Here is a 19911-nt window from a genome sequence, read left to right on the forward strand (position 1 = left end):
CAGAGATCCTGCTTCCCTCTCTCTCTCTCTGCCTGCCTCTCCATCTACTTGTGATCTCTCTCTGTCAAATAAATAAATAAAATCTTAAAAAAAAAAAGTTAATACAGTGAGAATAATTCTTTCTGTGACTTATTGGCATACTTTAGAACTAAAGAGATTACTTGGCCCATGTTGAAATATAAATAATACCATCATTAAAATAGATAACCTATTTTTAAAACATTTATTCCTTTTATTATACATGTAATAGTTTTTAAGATCACAAATAACCTAGATTACTCTAAATCATGTATAAAAACTTTTCTGTAGTAAACTGAGGTTTTTCCCTAAGATTTATTTAAGAGAGGGGTACCTAGGTGGCTCAGTCATTGGGCAGCTGTCTTCGGCTAGGGTCGTGATCCCAAGGTCCTGGGATCAAGCCCTGCATTGGGCTCCCTGCTTGGCAGGAAGCCTGCTTCTCCCTCTCCCACTCCCCTTGCTTGTGTTCCCTCTCTCGCTGTGTCTCTGTCAAAAAAATAAATAAAATCTTAAAAAAAAAAAAAAGATTTATTTGAGAGAGAGCTCATGAGTGCAGGGGCGGGGGCAGAGGTTTGAGGAGCAGAGGGAGAGAGAGAGAATCCCAAGTATACTCACCTCTGGGCACAGAGCCCCACACACTGCTCAATCCCACAACCCCACCTGAGCCTAAACCAAGAGCCGACGCATAACCAACTGAGTCACCCAGGGACCCTGTACATTGCTTTTTTATCTTAGAAAATGTTAAGTCCTTCTTAGTTTTTTTCCAGTTTTATTAAGATATAATTGACATACAGTACTGTGTAAGGTGTAGAGCGTGATGACTTGAGATATGCACATATTGCAAAATGATCAGAGCAGTGTACAGTTAATATCCATCACATCATTACAAAATTTTTTTTCCTTATGATGAAACGTTTTAGGATCTCTTGTAGCAACTTTCAGCTGTGCCATATAGCATTGTTAACTGGTCCTCATGCCCATTATATGCCCAATACTTTATTATCTTACAACTGGAAGTTTATACCTTTTGACTCCTTCACCCAATTCCCCTGCCCTTCTCCTTTACTTAAAATACACATTATTATTATTATGTAATTAATAGTCAGGAATTATAGAAGGCCTGTAATAAGATTTTTTTTTACTGTGTTTAATGGATATTTTGTATTTATTTAAACAGGTATCCAACACTCACAGCCTTCCAGTGATTCATTGCTTTTGGAAGTAGTGAAACAAGTAAAAGTTAGCAATATGGAGGAGGATAAATTAGACCTTCCTGAAGACGACTTAACAGCGAGAGTAAATATGTATGTATAAGTATTTGAAAGAATTAAAAATTATTTTGTTCTGAAAAGGGGCCTATAAAATTGTGGAAGGTATTTGCTTATAATCTTAAGTACATTGACCCTGAATAATAAAAGTTTGAACTGCATGGGTCCACATATATACAATTTTTTTCAGTAAATACTGTATATTTGCAATTTAATTCAGTATAGTACTATAAATGTATTTTCTGAGTAATTTACTTAAAAACATTTTCTTTTCTCTAGCTTACTTTATTATAAGAATTCAATATGTATTATTGACTGTGTATATTACTGGTAAGGCTTCTGGTCAACAGTAGGCAATCAAAAGTTAAATTTTTAGGGAGTCAGATTTATTCATGGATTTTTGACTACACAGGGTTCAGTGCCACTAACCCCTGCATTATTCAAGGGTCAACTGTATTTCCAGCATCGATCTGTTACTGCTATGTCAGCTGTTAAGTGTCTATCAGTATTAACAGAAAATATATTAATTTCCTTAATTCTCCTTTGTGTTATTATTGTCATCAATATAGGCTTTCATATGTTTTTTTTTTTTAAAGATTTTATTTATTTATTTGACAGAGAGAGATCACAAGTGGACAGAGAAGCAGGCAGAGAGAGAGAGAGAGGGAAGCAGGCTCCCTGCTGAGCAGAGAGCCCGATGCGGGACTCGATCCCAAGACCCTGAGATCATGACCTGAGCCGAAGGCAGCGGCTTAACCCACTGAGCCACCCAGGCGCCCCTAGGCTTTCATATGGTTTAACCCCAATAATACAGTTTATTTTTTACTATATTTTTAAATTTAAATTCAATTAATTAACATATAGCATATTATTAGTTTTGAGGTAGAGTTCAGTGATCTATCAGTCTTATATAATATACAGTGCTCATTCCATCACATGCTCTCCTTAATGGCCCATCACCTAGTTGCACCATCCCCCCCTTCACCTCCCCTCCAGCAACCCTCCGTTTGTTTCCTATAATTAAGAGTCTTACAGTTTGTCTCCCTCTCTGATTGTCTTGTTTTACTTTTCCCTCCCTTCCCCCCATGATCCTCTGTTTAGTTTCTTAAATTCCACATATGAGTGAGATTATACGTTGTCTTTCTCTGATTTACTTACTTCACTCAGCATAATACCTTCTAGTTCTATCCACATCGTCACAAATAGCAAGATTTCATTTCTTGATGGCTGAGTAGTATTCCATTCTCTATCTATACACCACATCTTCTTTATCCACTCATCAGTTGTTGGACATTTGGGTTCTTATTAGTTTGGCTATTGAGGACATTGCTGCTATAAACATGGGGTGCAGGTGCCCCTTCAGGTCACTACATTTATATCATTGGGGTAAATACCTAGTGCAGTTGCTGGGTTGTAGGGTAGCTCCATTTTCAGCTTTTTGAGGAACCTCCATATAGTTTTCCAGAGTGACTGCACCAGCTTGCATTCCCATGAAGTGTCAGAGGGTTCCCTTTTCTCCACATCCCTGCCAACATCCGTTGTTTCCTGACTTGTTAATTTTAGCCATTCTGACTGGTGTGAGGTGGTATCTCATTGTGGTTTTGATTTGTATTTCCCTGATGGCAAGTGATGTGGAGCATTTTTTCATGGGTCTGTTGGCCTTTGGTATGTCTTCTTTGGAGAATTATCTGTTCGTGTCTTCTGCCCATTTCTTGATTTGATTAGTTCTTTGGGTGTTGAGTTTGGTAAGTTCTTTACAGATTTTTGATAGTAGCCCTTTATTTGATAAAGACGTTTATCTGATAAGACATTTGCAAATATCTTCTCCCATTCTGTTGGTTGTCTTTGGATTTTGTTTCCTTTGCTGGGCAAAAGTTTTTTATCTTGATGAAATCCCAATTTTCATTTTTGCCTTTATTCCCCTTCCCTTTGGAGACCTGTCTAGGTCACAGAGGTTGCTGCCTGTGTTTTCCTCTAGGATTCTCATGGATTCCTGTCTTACATTTAGGTCTTTCTTCCATTTTTAATTTATTTCTATTTATTGTGTAAGAAAGTGACCCAGTTTCATTCTTCTGCATGTGGCTGTCCAATTTTCCAACACCATTTGTTGAAGAGACTTTTTCCATTGGATATTCTTTCCTACTTTGTCAAAGATTAGTTGACCATAGAGTTGAGGGTCCATTTCTGGGTTCTCTCTTCTATTCCACTGATCTATGTGTCTGTTTTTGTGCCAGTACCATATTGTCTTGATGACTACAGCTCTATAATAGAGCTTGAAGTCGGAATTGTGAGGTCACCAGCTTTTTTTTCTTTTTCAACATTCCTTTGGCTATTTGGGGTCTTTTCTGATTCCATACAAATTTTAGAATCATTTGTTCCACCTCTGTGAAAAAAGTTGATGGTATTTTGATAGGCACCTTGAATATATAGGTGGCATAAACATTTTAATATTTTTTCCTCCAATCCATGAGCATGGAATTTTTTCCATTTCTTTGTGTCTTCCTCAATTTCTTGAGTACTTTATAGTTCTCTGAGTACAGATTCTTTTACTCTTTGGTGAGGTTTATTCCTAGGTATCTTATGATTTTGGATGCAATTGTAAATGGGACTGACTCCTTAATTTCTCTTTCTTCTGTTTCATTATTAGTCTATAGAAATGCAATTGATTTCTGTGCATTGATTTTATATCCTGCCAATTTGTTGAATTCCTGCATGAGATCTAACAATTTTGGGGTGGAGTCTTCTGGGTTTTCCACATAGAGTGGAAGAATGAGAGTTTGTCATCTGCGAAGGGTGAGAGTTCGACTTCTTTGCCAGTTTGGATGCCTTTTATTTCTTTTTGTTGTCTGATTGCTGAAGCTAGGACTTCTAATACTATGTTGAACAGTGGTGGTAGTGGACATCCCAGTCATGTTTCTGACCTTAGAGAAAAGCTGTCAGGTTTTCCCCATTAAGAATGACATTTGCTGTGGGCTTTTCTTACATGGATTTTATGATCTTGAGGTATGTTTACTCTATCCTGACACTGTGAAGAGTTTTAGTCAAGAAAGGATACTGTACTTTGTCAGATTTCTTTTTCTGCATCATTTGAGAGGATCATATGGTTCTTGTCCTTTCTTTTATTAATGTAGTGTATCACATTGATTTGTGGATGTTGAACCACCCTTGCAGCCCGGGAGTAAGTCCTGCTTGGTCATGGTGAATAATCCTTTTAATGTGCTTTTGGATCCTATTGGCTAGTATGTTGCTGAGAATTCTGTGTTCATCAGGGATATTGGTTTATAATTGTCCTTTTTGTCAGGGTCTTTGTCTGGCCTTGGGATCAAGGTAATATTGCTCTCGTAGAAAGAGTTTGGAAGTTTTCCTTCCATTTGTATGTTTCATGCCTTCAGAGGAATAGGTATTAATTTTTCTTTAAATGTTTTGTAGGACTCCCCTAGGCAGCCATCTGGCCCTGGGCTCTTTTTTGTTGGGAGATTTTTGATTACTCCTTCAATTTCCTTTCTGGTTATGGGTCTGTTTAGGTTTTCTGTTTCTTCCAGTTTCAGTTTTGGTAGTTTACGTCTCTAGGGATGCATCCATTTTTTCCAGATTGTCTAATTTGTTGGCATACAGTTGCTCATAGTAATTCTTTTAATTGTCTTCGTTGTTGTTTGTGATCTCTCATCTTTCATTCATGATTTTATTTATCTGGGTCGTCTCGTCTCTTTTTGATAAGTCTGGCCAGGGGGTTATCAGTCTTCTTAATTCTTTCAAAGAACCAGCTCCTAGTTTAGTTGATCTGGTATACGGTTCTTTTCATTGATTTCAGCTCTAATCTTTATTTTCTTCTCCTGATGGGTTTAGGCTTTATTTGCTCTTCTTTCTCCAGCTCCTACAAGTATAAGTTAGGTTGTGTATTTGAGACCTTTCTTGTTTCTTAAGAAAAGCTTGTATTGCTCTATACTTCCCTCTTAGGACTGCCTTTGCTGCATCCCAAAGATTTTGAACAGTTGTGTTTTCATTTTCATTTGTTTCCATGAATTTTTTAAATTCTTTAATTTTCTGGCTGATCCATTCATTGTTTAGTAGGATGCTCTTTAGCCTCCACGTATTTGAGTTCTTTCCAAATTTCCTCTTGTAATTGAGTTGAAGTTTCAAAGCATTGTGGTCTGAAAGTGTGCAGGGAATAATCTCAGTCTTTTGTTACCAGTTGAGACCTGATTTGTGACCCAGTGTGTGGTTTTTTCTGGAGAATGTTCTGTGTGCACTCGAGAAGATGTGTATTCTGTTCTTTAGGATGGAATACTCTGAATATATCTGTGAAGTCCATCTGGTCCAATGTGTCATATAAAGTCCTTCTTTCCTTGTTGATCTTCTGCTTAGACAAGGATTGCTTGTCCCTTGCGGTAAGTAAGTAAGTACTTGCTGTAAGTTAGTCCCTCACTATTATTGTATTTCTTTAATTTTGTTATTAATTGGCTTACATAATTGTCTGCTCCCATGTTAGGGGCGTAAGTATTTACAATTATTGGATCTTCTTGTTAAACAGACCCTTTAATTATGATACAGTGTCCTTCCTCACCACTTAGTACAGTCTTTGGGTTAAAATCTAATTTGTCTGGTACAAGGATTGCTTCCCCAGCTTTCTTTTGATGTCCATTAGCATGATAAATGGTTTTCCACCCCGCACTTTCAGTCTGGGGGTGTCTTTGGGTCTAAAATGAGTCTCTTGCAGATAGCATATCGATGGGTCTTGCTTTTTTATCCAATTTGATACCCTGTGTCTTTTGACAGGAAGCATTTAGCCTATTTACATTCAGAGTAACTATTGAAAGATAGGAATTTAGTGCCATTATATTACCTGTACAGTCAGTGTCTCTATATATTGTCTCTCTTTCTGGTCTGTGTTACTTTTGGGGTCTCTTTTCTCTTAAAGGATCCACTTTAATATTTGTTGCAGGGCTGGTTTAGTTTCTGTTCATCCTGGAAGTTTTTTATCTCCTTCTATTTTGAATGATAGCCTTGTCGGACAAAGTATTCTTGGATGTGTATTTTTCTCCTTTAGCACCCTGAATATATCATGCCAGTCCTTTCTGGCCTGCCAGGTCTCTGTGGATAGGACTGCTGACAGTCTAATGTTTCTGCCCTTGTAGGTTTGTTTGTTTTTTTTTTTTAATAAAATTTTAACTTATTTGGACTTATCATTTTTTTTATTATGTTCGATTAGCCACTGGATAGTACACCATTAGTTTTTGACATAGTGTTCAGTGATTCAATAGTTGTGTATAACACCCAGCACTCTACCCTTGTAGTTTACGGACCTTTTGTCCCGAGCTGCTTTCAGGGTTTCTTTTTTGTCTCTGAGTTTTGCAAGCTACAGTACTATATGTTCAGATGTGGACCTATTTTTATTGATTTAGAAGGGGGATTCTCTGTGCCTCCTGGACTTCAATGTCTGTTTCCTTCGCCAGATAGGGACGTTCTCCACTATAATTTGTTCCAATATACCTTGTGCCGCCCCCCCCATCTTTTGTCTTCTTCTGGGATCCCTATTATTCTAATATTGTTTTGCTTTATCACTTATCTCTCAAATTCTCCTCCGTGATCAAGTAGTTTTTTTATCTCTCTTTTTCTCAGCTTCTCTCCATCATTTGGTCTTCTATATCACTAAGTCTCCCTTCTGTCTCATTTATCCTAGTAGTTAGAGCCTCCATTTTTTATTGTATCTCATTAATAGCCTTTTTTATTTCAACTTGGTTAGATTTAATTCTTTCATTTTTTCAGAAAGGGATTTTCTGGTGTCTTCTATGCTCTTTTCAAGCATATCTTGTATCTTTATAATCATTATTCTGAGCTCTAGTTCTGACATCTTACTCATATCCATACTGATTAGGTCCCTGGCAGTCATTACTGCCTCTTGTTCTCTTTTTTGAGGTGAGTTTTTCCATCTTGTCATTCTTACAGAAAGTGATCACTTTTCTATTTGTAGAATTGCAGCAATTCTCTTAGATCTCTGGTTGAGTTCACAGGTGTTCAGAATGATTTGGTAGCTGTCTAGCTGAATTCGCGGGACCAGACAAAACAAGTACTCCTACTCCTCTGCCATCTTGGACTCCTCTCCCAACAATACAGTTTAATAGTTACTGTTTTGGGCATTTATCTAAATTAGTTAAAGGAAAATAATTACCATGCTTATATACTTTGTTTCTTTGTGCACATTCAGAGTACATCTGGTGTCATCTCCTTTCAGCCTGAAGGATTTGTGTTGTTTTCTTACAAGGAAGGTCTGATAGCCACATATTCTCTCAGTCTTTGTTATCTGTGGAAGTCTTTATTTTTGCCTCCATTTTTGGCTTCTTCTTAAAAACTAGAGTTCTATTTTTTGAAAATTAAGATTCGTATATAAAATTTACTAGGTTAAAGTTTACTTACTGTTCCACAGGTTTTAGTATATTCACAGTGTGAACATTACCACTAATTCCAGAACGTTTCCATCAGTCTGAAAGGAAATCTTATACTTTTCAGTAGTCACTCCCAATTTTCCCCTGTGTACATCCCCTGGAAACTACTAATCTGCTTTCTGTCTCTATTGGATTTGCCTGTTTTCAACATTTAATTTATTTCTTAAAATATGTGTGCTTTTGTGTCCATCTCATTTCATTCAAGATAATGATTCAAGGTTCATTCTTAGAGGAGCATGGAACTGTACTTCATTCCTTTTTGGTTGAATAAATTCCATCATATGGCTATACCACTTTTGTTTATTCATCAATTGATGAACTTATAGTTATTTCTACTTTTTGGCTATTAAAAATAATACTTCATGAGTATTCATGTACAAATCTTTGTGTCAACATACATTTTAACTTTTATTGGGTATATATCTAGGAATGAATTTGTTAGTCATATAGTAATTCTGTGTTTATTTAAGGAATTATAGAAGTATTTCCACAATGACTACACTGTTTAACATTCCCCCAAGTAATGTATGGGGATTTAAATTTCTCCACATCTACCCCAATGTTTGTTCTTTTATATGTTTACTTATTATACTATCCTATATGATTTGAAATGGTACCTTGTAATTTTAATTTGCATTTTCCTAATCACTAATGATGCCAAGCATCTTTTCATGTATTTATTTACTATTTATATATCTTATTCGGACAAATATTTATGCAAATCCTTTGCTCACTTTTTAATTGGGGTATCTTTTAATTATTAAGTTATAATAGTTCTTTATTTTAGGAATAAATGTCCTATCAGATGTATGAATTAAAAAATGTTCTCCCATTGAATGTGTTTTCCTTCATTTTATTGATGCGCAGAAGTTTTACATTTTCTAAGAGTTTTATATATTGTCTCTTACATTTAGGTCTTTGATCCATTTTTAGTTAATTTTTGTATGTGGTATAACATGGGAGTCCATGTTCATTTTTTTTTATGTGATTATCCAGTTGCCTGGGAACCATTACTTTCTTTTTTTAAAGGATAGTTTTGTTGGATATACAGTTCTTAGTGGACAAGTTTTTTTTTCCTTTCAGCATTTTGAATATGTCATCCCACTACCTTTTAGTGTCCTGTATTGTTGTGTTTTTTGTCCTTACCTTTCAACACCTTGGCTTTATGTCCATGATATCTTTGGATATTCATGAAATCTTCCTGGATGTGTAGATTATTATTACTACTACTGCTGCTATTATTATTGTTGTTACTGTTATTGTTATTTAGGAAGTTGTCAGGCATTATTTCTTCAAATATATGTTTCGCCCTTTTTCCTCTGTCTTCTCCTTCTGGGTGTTCCTTTACACACATTTTTTTTCCCCCATGATGGTAATAACACTTTGAGGTGTTTTCATCCTGCTTTTTTTTTCTTTGTGTGCCTCAGATTGGATAATTTGTTTTGAACTGTCTTCAAGAGTCTTGGGTCTGCCTTCTGCAAGTTCAAATATGCTATTGTGTCCTTCTGGTGAATTTTTCATTTAGTTTTTTGATTGGACAGTTTTCCATGTGGTCCTTTCTTTTACAGATATGTATGTAATTTCTGTCTCTTTTTTTATAATTTTTTAATTTTTTTATAAACATATAATGTATTATTAGCCCCAGGGGTACAGGTGTGTGAATCGCCATGTTTAACACTTCACAGCACTCATCATAGCACATACCCTCCCTAATGTCCATAACCCCACCACGCTCTCCCTACCCCTCTCCCCCTGGCAACCCTCAGTTTGTTTTGTGACATTAAGAGTCTCTTATGGTTTGTCTCTCTCCCAATCCCATCTTGTTTCATTTATTCTTTTCCTACCCCCCCAAATTCTCCACATTGCATCTCCACTTCCTCATATCAGGGAGATCATATGATAGTTGTCTTTCTCCGATTGACTTATTTTGCTAAGCTAATACCCTCTAGTTCCATCCATGTCGTTGCAAATGGCAAGATTCCATTTCTTTTGATGGCCGCATAGTATTCCATTGTATATATATACCACATCTTCTTTATGCATTCATCTGTTGATAGACATCTAGGTTCTTTCCATAATTTGGCTATTGTGGACGTGTAATTTCTGTCTCTTAATTGACAGTCTCTATTTGACTAGGCTTTGTTGCCATAATGCACTTTAGTTCTTTAAACATAGTTTATGTTACTTGTTTTAATGTATTTAATGATAGCTACTTTACAGTCTTTGTCTAAGTTGAACATCTGTGGTCCCCCAAAGATAGTTTTTTTTTTTTTTTTAAGATTTTATTTATTTATTTGACAGAGAGATCACAAGCAGGCAGAGAGAGAGGAGGAAGCAGGCTCCCCGCTGAGCAGAGAGCCCGATGCGGGGCTCGATCCCAGGACTCTGAGATCATGACCCGAGCCGAAGGCAGCTGCTCAACCCACTGAGCCACCCAGGCGCCCCAGATAGTTTATTTTTATTGCTTATGTCTTTATAGCCCATACTTCACCTTTTCTTTGTATGTCTCATAATCTTCGTGAAATCTGTGCATTTTAGGTAATAAATTGTAACCACTTGGGTTTCCTGTACCCTTCCTTGATGGTGGTTATTGCGGTGATATTTTTGTTTAGTGATTTTCCTGGACTAATTCTATGGAGTATGTCTTACCTGCTGCATGTTGCTACTGATGTCTGTACTCATTGGGTTTTTGTCTCACTTTGTTTTGTTTTTAGACAAAAAGTTTGTTTAAAAAAAAAAACTGGCCTTTAATTAGTTAGTATAGCTTGGTGGTCAGCCAATAATCATTTAGTTGATTATATTTAAGCCCCTTGTTCCAAAAGACTGCCATTCTTTGCCAGTAGAATTATGTGTGCTTTAGGGAGTGTGTTCAAATTTTGTGATTTACACATCTGCCCTTTTACTTTCTGTTGTAAAGATTCACCTTCAGCCAAAAATGAGTAGTTAAGACCCAAATACATAATTTATTCTGAACATCACTTTTTTTGTGGATTATAAGCTACACATGCCATATATTTCTTTGGAACTTATTTTAGTAGTATTACAAATTGACCAGGTTCAATAGTATAGTTTGTTAGCATAAATAAGTTCATATAATTTTAATAATTTTTAAGATTTCCTTGATAATTTTCAGGGAATTGGGTAAGGTTAGTTATATAGGGTGCTATCTTTGGTATATTATTAATCAGCCTTTTAATAGGGATTTTATTTTCTCACTTTAATGACTAGTAAATTCAGTGAATATTCAGTCTCATTAATTATAAACTAAAAAAACAAAACCTTTCTTTTATAAAATATAAATAACCTTCAGATTATTTACTCTTTTAGGTCACTTATTTCTCTATTTCATCACTATAAATATTGGAATTTCACTGTTTAGGAAAAACATTCTTGATTTTTATTTACTTATTTTTTTTAAAGCTTAGCTTTAAGTCATGGGCTACAGTATCACCAGTTAGGTTGGTAATACTTGATACTTCCAGGATACTTCCTCCTGGAACTCCACTGGGGAGAAAAAATTAGACTTAGTCATTGCTATCCTGGAAATGGGGCAGATGTGAAATATCTAGGACCAGGAAACACCTGGCTTGAAAGATTTACTTGAATGGCATTCTGTGAGTGGTAGGAGTTCCTATTTCTTTATCTGGCAGTCAGAAGTCACCTAAGCCACCAGAAGACTCACCCTTCCCAGTTATCTTGTCCAAAAAAATAAAGTGAAGCAGTTTTCTTGATACAAGGTGACTTCACTCTAAGTAAGGTATTGCAGTAGTATCCTCCCCAGTCCCACGGTCAGGGGACATTATCTAGATTTAGTTACTCTTGAAAAGTCTCATTTTACAGTTTGAGAATCAGTTACAATTAATGCTTCTGATAATTATTTATAAAACATCACTAATGATGCAGTCCTTTATTCATAGATTCATATGTTCTCAATTCATGTCTCCCAAATATAACTAAAATCCCAAATTGCTGCATGTTTGAATTGTTCTCTGCCAGTAGTCTTAAAGATTCACTATGTTTTGTTTTAATGGGTTACATACAATTAAAATGTAAAACTTTTTTTTGGAAACTGGGTTATTGAGCAGTAACATTTGGACAGCATTTCAGTAATTTAATATGCAGTAAAATATTTTTTTAAGTAATGCAATTATACTTTCTTAATACTCTTTTCCATTTACACAGAATACATTGTTCAGTGGTTTTTGTTTGGTTGATACTTGTTTTTACAGTGATGAGAAAGAAGAACAGGATCAAAAAGAAAAATTGGTGTTGTCAGAAGACTGTGAACTCATTACAATAATTGACGTAATTCCTGGCAGATTAGAAATCACTACTCAACACATTTACTTCTATGATTGCAGCATTGAAAAAGAAGATGGTGAGGAGTTCTGGGGGAATAATTTCTGTTGTTCAATAGTTAAGTATCCAGTTTATCAAATACTAATGAGAAGAAAATAATAAGATAGGACTGGAATTGTGGTCTAGCATCTAAAAGGAGAAATACAAAGTCAATATGGGATTCAATTTATTATTCAACACTGTATTAAAAGGAATGCTTTTTTATTAATGTTTTTAATGGTTTTGATGAAAGGAGATTGCTGTAAAGTTTTTATAAAATGCAATCTTAATTTTATTTGTACATTTATTTCCATCAGTTTCTCACCTAGTCCTTTGAAAAGAAAAAGGATATTTAAATCTAAAATGCCAACATAAAGAGAAAAGGAAAACATGTTTTTGAGATATAATAATCAGGATTATTCTCTGTTCTCATGAGAAGGAAGGGGAACAGCTATAGAATTTTTTTAAAGTTTTAAACCATTTACGGGCTCCTGGGTGACTCAGACACTTAAGCATCCTACTGTTGATTTCACTTAGGTCATGATCTCAGGGTTTTGAGATTGAGCCTGAGCCGCTTCCATGCTGGGTGTGGAGACTGCTTAAGATTCTCTCTCTCTCCCTCTTTTGCAACCCCCCACCCCCTGCATGCATGTTGCACGCTCGCTCTCGCTCTCGCTCTCTCTCTCTCTCAAAAAAGTAAATGAAAGAAGCCATTTAAACATCCACTAAATTTAACAAATGATTTCTGTGAAACAGAAATTTAATTCCTTTTCCTTAAGTGCTACTTTTGTCAGGAACTAGGAGATATTTTCTGCATAACATGAGGAACTTCATATGGTACCTTGGTCACAAGATTTCTTCTGTTTTTAGGAGTAGGCTTTGATTTCAAGTGGCCTCATTCTCAAGTTCGAGAGATTCACCTGCGGCGTTATAATTTAAGGAGGTCAGCTCTTGAGATTTTTCATGTTGACCAATCCAACTACTTTCTCAATTTCAAAAAAGAGGTATGTAAGATGCTGCCTTTCTGGAAGTCCCAGAGTATTAGCTTGAAGTAATTTTCTGGTTGGTGAGCTATAATGAAACTTTGGACTCTACTTATTTGTGAAGTCAAAATACTAGAGGAAAAAACATGTGCCTTAGGAGCTAAGGAGTAAATTAATTTTGGGGGGATTTATGTTTGAGTATTTTTTAGGGTGCTTGTTTTCAGTTTTTAATCTATGAGTAGATAAATCAGTAAAATACTGGGTGTCAGCCAATAGGTGCCTCACGCAATATCCAGTTGTGAAATAATATGCAATATATAGGATATGATAGGATTTATGAAATTGGGTTCAGTTCAGTTAAATAATAATGAGGCAGGTATTTCTTCTGGGAATAGAGTAAATTCTGGAATAGTGTAAGTGGTTAAGAGATTACCCTTGAAGCCTGATTATCTGGATCAAGATACTAGCTATTTATCTTCAGCACGTTACTTGGGATGCTTGCCCCCAACCTTCCTTCCCTCTGTTACTCGCTTTGGGTGACACTTGCATCAGTTTCTGATAGGTCTCCTGTCTTGCCTAGCTCTTTCTTCATTTTCTGTCACAGGCATCTCTCCTAATAAAATCCTTGAATACTCAGTTCCATTTTCTTCATCTGCTTCGGAGATGATCTGGATTAGCACAGTCAGTAACTAAGTTTCTGTTCATTTGTGGGATCCAGGTTTACTTACAGCTGATTTTGTTCAGAGGTTTAAAGGGCATTTCTGTATTTTTACAAAAGGATATTTTTTTTTCTATTAAAAATAAAATTTCCCAGTAGGAATATACAAAGCTTGTGTTTATTAGGAAGCTATGTCATATAATTAAACCAACCATGCTCCTGTTGAATACTGTACATTTATTTGTATAACTTTATTTATAGTTTTTAAAACACATTTATATGTGGTTCTAACCTTTATAGCCACCTTCAGATTCACTGTGGCAAATTCTGTTACTCCTTTTTTAATAGGTGAGGAAACTGAAGTTCAAAGATGAATTTTATTACTTTATTTGTATAGCCTTGAGGAATTCAGAAAACTGTAAGGGTAGAGGTTATTATGTTTAATGTATAAATGAGACTCAGTAAAGTAATTGATTTGCGAGTATGATTAGTAAATGACAGGACTGAGTTGGAATTGGACTCCAGCTTATTTTCTGATTCAGTATCTGCTGATCATTCCATTATACCCTGTAATTTCTTCAAAAAAATATATAGCTTGACTTCACCAAACCTAGTAGAGTAGTTAAAGCCATAATCCTCTATTAAAGAGAAATGTCCAGAAGAGGCAGATTTGTAGAGGCAGGAAGTAGATTAGTGGTTTTCAGGGAATGAGAGGGAGTAAGAATTGGGGGGTTGATGACTAGTGAGTATGAAGTTTCTTTCAAGGATGACGAAAATGTTCCAGAGTTAGTGTTTATGGTTGCACAGCTCTTTGAATATATATTAAAAAAAAAGCCCACTGAATTATCTACTCTAAAAGGGTAAATTTTTTGGTATGTGAAATGTATTTCAATAAAGCAGTTACAAAAGTCGCAATCCCAATTTGTCTTGATAATTTTTAAACTGTAAAATACTGTTTTTTATAGGTTAGAAACAAAGTATATAGTAGACTGTTGTCACTGCATTCTCCAAATAGTTATGGTACCAGATCACCACAGGAATTATTCAAAGCATCTGGATTGACACAGGTAGGAAATTTCAACACTGTTGTAATGTTCATATTATATTTCAGGCTCTTTCCTCTTCTGATTATTTTATTTTGGTTATTACAACCATTCTTCCATTCAAATTGATCTTTTGAATTATCTTTGAATCTTTCTGTTTCACTAACACTGTGTCCTGTCTTTCAGCTCCCATACCATTTGGTTCATGGGGTATATCTTACAAATTCTTCTATTTTAATAATTTTACTTTTTAAAATATAACAGGTAGGCTTGCTGGGGTTTTCTTTTTCTTGTCTTTAATATTTTGTTTATTTATTTGACACAGAGAGATAATACAAGCTTGAGAGCTTGAGAGGCAATACACGCAGGGGTGTGGGAGAGGGAGAAGCCGGCTTCCCGCTGATCAGGGAGCCTGCTGCAAGCCTCAATCCCAGGATCCTGGGATCATGACCTGAGTCGAAGGCAGACACTTAACCACTGAGCCACCCAGGCACCCTTTGTTGGGTTTTTCTAATAATAAAATTTATCTGTGCATGAGGTAAAATGTGGGAAAATACAAAAGACCCCATGGGGGAAAAAGGAAAAAAAATCAGTTCATCTATTAGCCAAATCTGATTAATGCTCTTGTATATTTTGTTCTCACCTATATCCCAATATATCTTGAATTTCTACTACCAACATCCAAGGAAAGGCCGTTGTTTTTTTGTTTTCCAGAACTGGCAATAGTCTACTAATTTAGGTCTCTAAATTAGGTCTCCCTCTTCCATATGCTTTAATCATAATCTGAAGTGTTGCTCTTGTTCAGAAATCATCAGCAATTCTTTCGTATTGCTTGTGGAATAAGCTTTATTTAATGGAGTATTTGCTAATTTTTTGTGGAATAAACTTTATTTGTTAAAGTACTTCTAAAGTTAGCACTCAAGTATAATTATAATTGGGCTTTCTATTAAATCTATATATATAGATTCATTTCTCACCATTCCCTTAAGCATATTATTTGCTTAAGGCTATAGATTCATTTCTCACCATTCCCTTAAGCGTATTATTTGCTTAAGGCAAACAGTAAACTTAAAAGTGAATGTTAATCTGTCAGCAAAATTCTCGAGCATACCCATACTGTGTAAGTAATTAATAGGCTAGTGATTAAAAGAAAATGGTGATTATGTTTTTCTTTAGGAAATTATCTAATGTAGCAAAATCTCATAGGAAATTATCTAATGTAGCAAAATCTCAAGGCAGTTCTCTGAGAATAGTTAGATAATATTTATTTAAAATTTACAGATCATTTTAGTACATTAGGATGCTTTTCTTTAATATGTGCACTTCTAAAAATATCAGTTTATAACAAAATTTTCCATGTTGGACAGTCCTAAAATTGACATTTTTGAGATATTTAAATAACTTAACTGGAAAAAAGAACTCTTTTGCATTTTTTGACTATAATAAAAATTTATGTTTGATTTTCTCTTCCTTTTCTAAAGACCAGTTTTTAAAGGAAAGAAATTTAGGAAAAGTTTATTGATTTAAGCCTTTTTTGAAGTCCCATTCCTTTTATTAGTAAGATGATAAAGATAATGGGAACAAAAGATTATGTTAGTACTATCAGTAATAGTTACTAACTTCTAAAAATTTAAGTTAGTTCTGATTTTGCTTTTTGTACTATCTAGAAATGGGTGAACAGAGAGATATCAAATTTTGACTACCTCATTCAAATAAATACAATGGCAGGACGAACCTATAATGACCTTGCGCAGTATCCTGTGGTAAGTTTTATAGAAATCTCTAAATATGGTATTGCCTTTCAGTTTTATAATACACTAAAAATGTATGTGTATGATGATTATTTGTCATCTTTAAAAAAGATACAAAAACTGTTTTTGCCTTTTGTATATTTTCTACCTGCTATCTTCAAAACGTATATAAACATGAAGAGTATTTAAATAATAAAAGCTTTTTTTTTCACTTCATTGAAAATATTCCAGTGGAATTATAGCAAATAATGCTTCTGGTTATGGAACTGAAGATGAATAAACATTTGAAACAGAAAAATATTTTTAAAGACTAACCCTTTTTGTCTTTAGATAAGCATTTGATATTACAACTTCTCTGGAAAGGAATGTCTAAATTGTAAATTGTGGCTGTTTTTTAGTTTCCCTGGATTTTACAAGATTATACTTCAGAAGAGTTGGACCTTAATAACCCATCTGTATTTCGAGATCTTTCCAAACCAATTGGGGTAGTTAATGATAAAAATGCCAAAGCCATGCGAGAAAAGTAAGTGCATTTTATGCCTTTTGAAAGATACCCATCACTTTTGATGGTATTTTGAATTTGCATTGATTTCCAATATGGCCAACCAAGTGTTACTTTTCTTAAATGCACAACTGTTTTTGGTAATCAGTCTGATAATCCCTTCAATGTATCTTCTTGAAAATATATGATTATCCCTCAAGTATCTTACCTGTATTCAGTTAATTTCACTTCTGTGCCAATTTAAATTGATTTTGTTTAGAGTTTCTTTTCACCTTTTATGTGCTAAAGGGTAATTTTTCTTCCCAGATATTTTAGCCTTATTAACCTCCTAATCAACATGAAAAAATACCTTTAATTTAATACAATACTTTGGTAGATATAAAATTAATACTAACCTATGATTCACAAATAATGTGAATAAAGTATACCGAAATGTGTAGAAAGTTGCTATCTTTTAATAAGGAAAGGAATTTTTATAATTCTGTATATTTATGATCTATCCTGTGAATGTCTTATAATTTTTTTCTTCAAAGCAAGCTGCTGACAGGTAAAAGAATAATCTAATTTTAATTTCCCTTTCTCTCCATGTGAAATTGTGGATGAATTGTCAGTAATGACTTACATTAAATGCAAAAAACTATTTTGCAAACAAATAATGTAGATTTATTTGAAAGTACTTTTTTTTTTTTTTTTTTCATTTTATCTGCAAATCTATCTTAGGACTCTGTAGTGTTTGATACTTGATTTGATTTACTAGTGGAATTCTGTATATATGTAACCTCACCACCATTAGTCAAACTTTTTTGACAATAACAAAAAAACAAGCTTTTAAAAATACTGTTCCACAGGAAACACTGTTTTAAATTTTAATAGTGTATGTTTTTGCATAGATGGATATGACTTTGACCTGAAAGCTTTTTATTCTCCTGAATATTAATGATTTCTGCGTAAAAGGAAATTGGCCTCAACTCGATGAACTAATTACTGTTTTGGTTTGAAAAGTTTAGTGTTTATTTCCTCCAAAAAACTTTTTTTTTTTTTTTTGACAATGTAGAAAAAAAAATTTTTTTTTTTGCAGATCTAGTTAAAGCTGAAAAAAAAATTTTTTTAAGATCTATTTATTTACTTATTTGACAGATCACAAGTAGGCAGAGGCAGGCAAGAGAGAGAGGGAGGGAGGCAGGCTCTCCGCTGAGCAGAGAGCCCGATGAGGGGCTTGATCCCAGGATCCTGGGATCATGACCTGAGCTGAAGGCAGAGGCTTTAACCCACTGAGCCACCCAGGCGCCCCCAAAAACTCTTCTTATTCAGATTTTGTACCCACTAATTCAGATGTCAATATTCAAACCACCATTCAAAACAATTACATATTTGTAGTGCTTTTAGAATTAACTATATATATATATATATCCTTTCCTTTTTACCTACTTTAGGTCTTCCTATCCATCATCTTCCTTCCTAGACAACCTTCTTTTTCCTTTAATTAATAGACATTCATTTCCACAATTCTTGACTGATCCTCCATATTTTCTTCCATTATGTTGTCCACTAAAGAATGTCTCATTATCACATTGCTTATGGTAGCAGAAAAATCAAATAACCCTTTATATCCAAAACTAAAGAAATGGTTAAATTGTCATACATTCATATATGTTACCGTTATAAATACCAGGTGCTGTTAAAAAGTAGACTATTCAGTCATTTGGAAAGACAAATAGAAAACTGCTAAACGAAAAAATAGGTTGTGAACAATGTATTATGTATAGCACTTTTACATTGAAATACATTTGTGTACTAACTTATATATTAAGGGTGACAGATTTTCATCAAAATGTTAATGTTAATTATCTCTGCTTGATTTTAAGTTTCTCCTTTTTTGGTACTCTGTGTTTTCTAATTTATCTACAGTGAATATGTATTATTGCATAATATGAAACACAGTATTACTGTTTCTAGTGATACTACGTTCAGATAAAGTATTAATGAATAATTTTTTTTCATTTGTTAACTTGGTATGATGATATGAATATGTAAACAATGAATATTAATAAGGACTTCTTAAAAACTATGTTTTTAGCAATGCACTACAACCTTATGTCCTAATTTAGTATTACTATTATGGTTATAAAAGTTTAGTTTCTTTTTTTAGATATGAAAATTTTGAGGATCCTATGGGAACTATTGATAAATTTCATTATGGTACTCACTATTCAAATTCTGCTGGGGTTATGCACTATCTTATTCGTACAGAACCATTCACCACCCTCCACATCCAGCTTCAGAGTGGAAGGTATGTTTTGGGTAAATAAGCTATTTTCTTTTTTTTTTTTTTTTTTTTTAAGATTTTATTTATTTATCAGAGAGGGCATATATGCAGAGGGAGAGGGAGAAGCAGACTCCCTGCCAAGCAGGGAGCCTGATATGGGGCTCGATCCCAGGACACTGGGATCATGACCTGGGCCGAAGGCAGATGCTTAACAACTGAGCCACCCAGGTGCCCCAAATAAGCTATTTTCTTAAGACCACATGTTAGCATTGAAAACTCTTTGCCTTTGTGTCATGTACTATATAACAGGGCCTTATCAGTTTTAGTCTCCTCTATTAGATTTTATTTCATTTAATAGCCTCTAAATAAAAACAGCCAAACTAGTTTGAGAATAAGTCACTCCAACTGACTTACACAAATGACCTTTAAGGAGAATTCCTTTTTACGGTTATCTAGTGTAGCTTTGTGATTCTTACTGGTTTTAGGTACCTGCCAGAGACTGAGAGTTTGAACTGATTTAGACCTAGATCCATGACATCTACCAAAGATTTAAACCTAACCAATGCCTGTGTGGTCCTCTTTAAAATATTTTATTAAAGAATAAAAATGAGGAAGAATGAGGGGCTCTTACATAATCCACA

At 34.5% G+C, this 19911-nt stretch overlaps 1 protein-coding gene across 1 annotated transcript in view; it reads left to right on the plus strand.

Moving 5' to 3' along the window:
- The window catches only part of LOC111155465 (neurobeachin like 1), a 183471-nt gene that overhangs the window by 119583 nt on the left and 43977 nt on the right, over nucleotides 1-19911 (plus strand). Inside the window, exons 35-41 of the mRNA XM_022515656.1 lie at nucleotides 1196-1322; nucleotides 11959-12107; nucleotides 12938-13071; nucleotides 14674-14775; nucleotides 16419-16514; nucleotides 16901-17025; nucleotides 19154-19294. Coding sequence (XP_022371364.1) covers nucleotides 1196-1322; nucleotides 11959-12107; nucleotides 12938-13071; nucleotides 14674-14775; nucleotides 16419-16514; nucleotides 16901-17025; nucleotides 19154-19294 — 874 coding nt within the window. The remainder of the gene's footprint in view (nucleotides 1-1195; nucleotides 1323-11958; nucleotides 12108-12937; nucleotides 13072-14673; nucleotides 14776-16418; nucleotides 16515-16900; nucleotides 17026-19153; nucleotides 19295-19911) is intronic.

Source organism: Enhydra lutris, unplaced genomic scaffold (assembly GCF_002288905.1).
Source record: "Enhydra lutris kenyoni isolate GAN:26980312 unplaced genomic scaffold, ASM228890v2 scaffoldscaffold1, whole genome shotgun sequence".
NCBI lineage: Eukaryota > Metazoa > Chordata > Mammalia > Carnivora > Mustelidae > Enhydra > Enhydra lutris.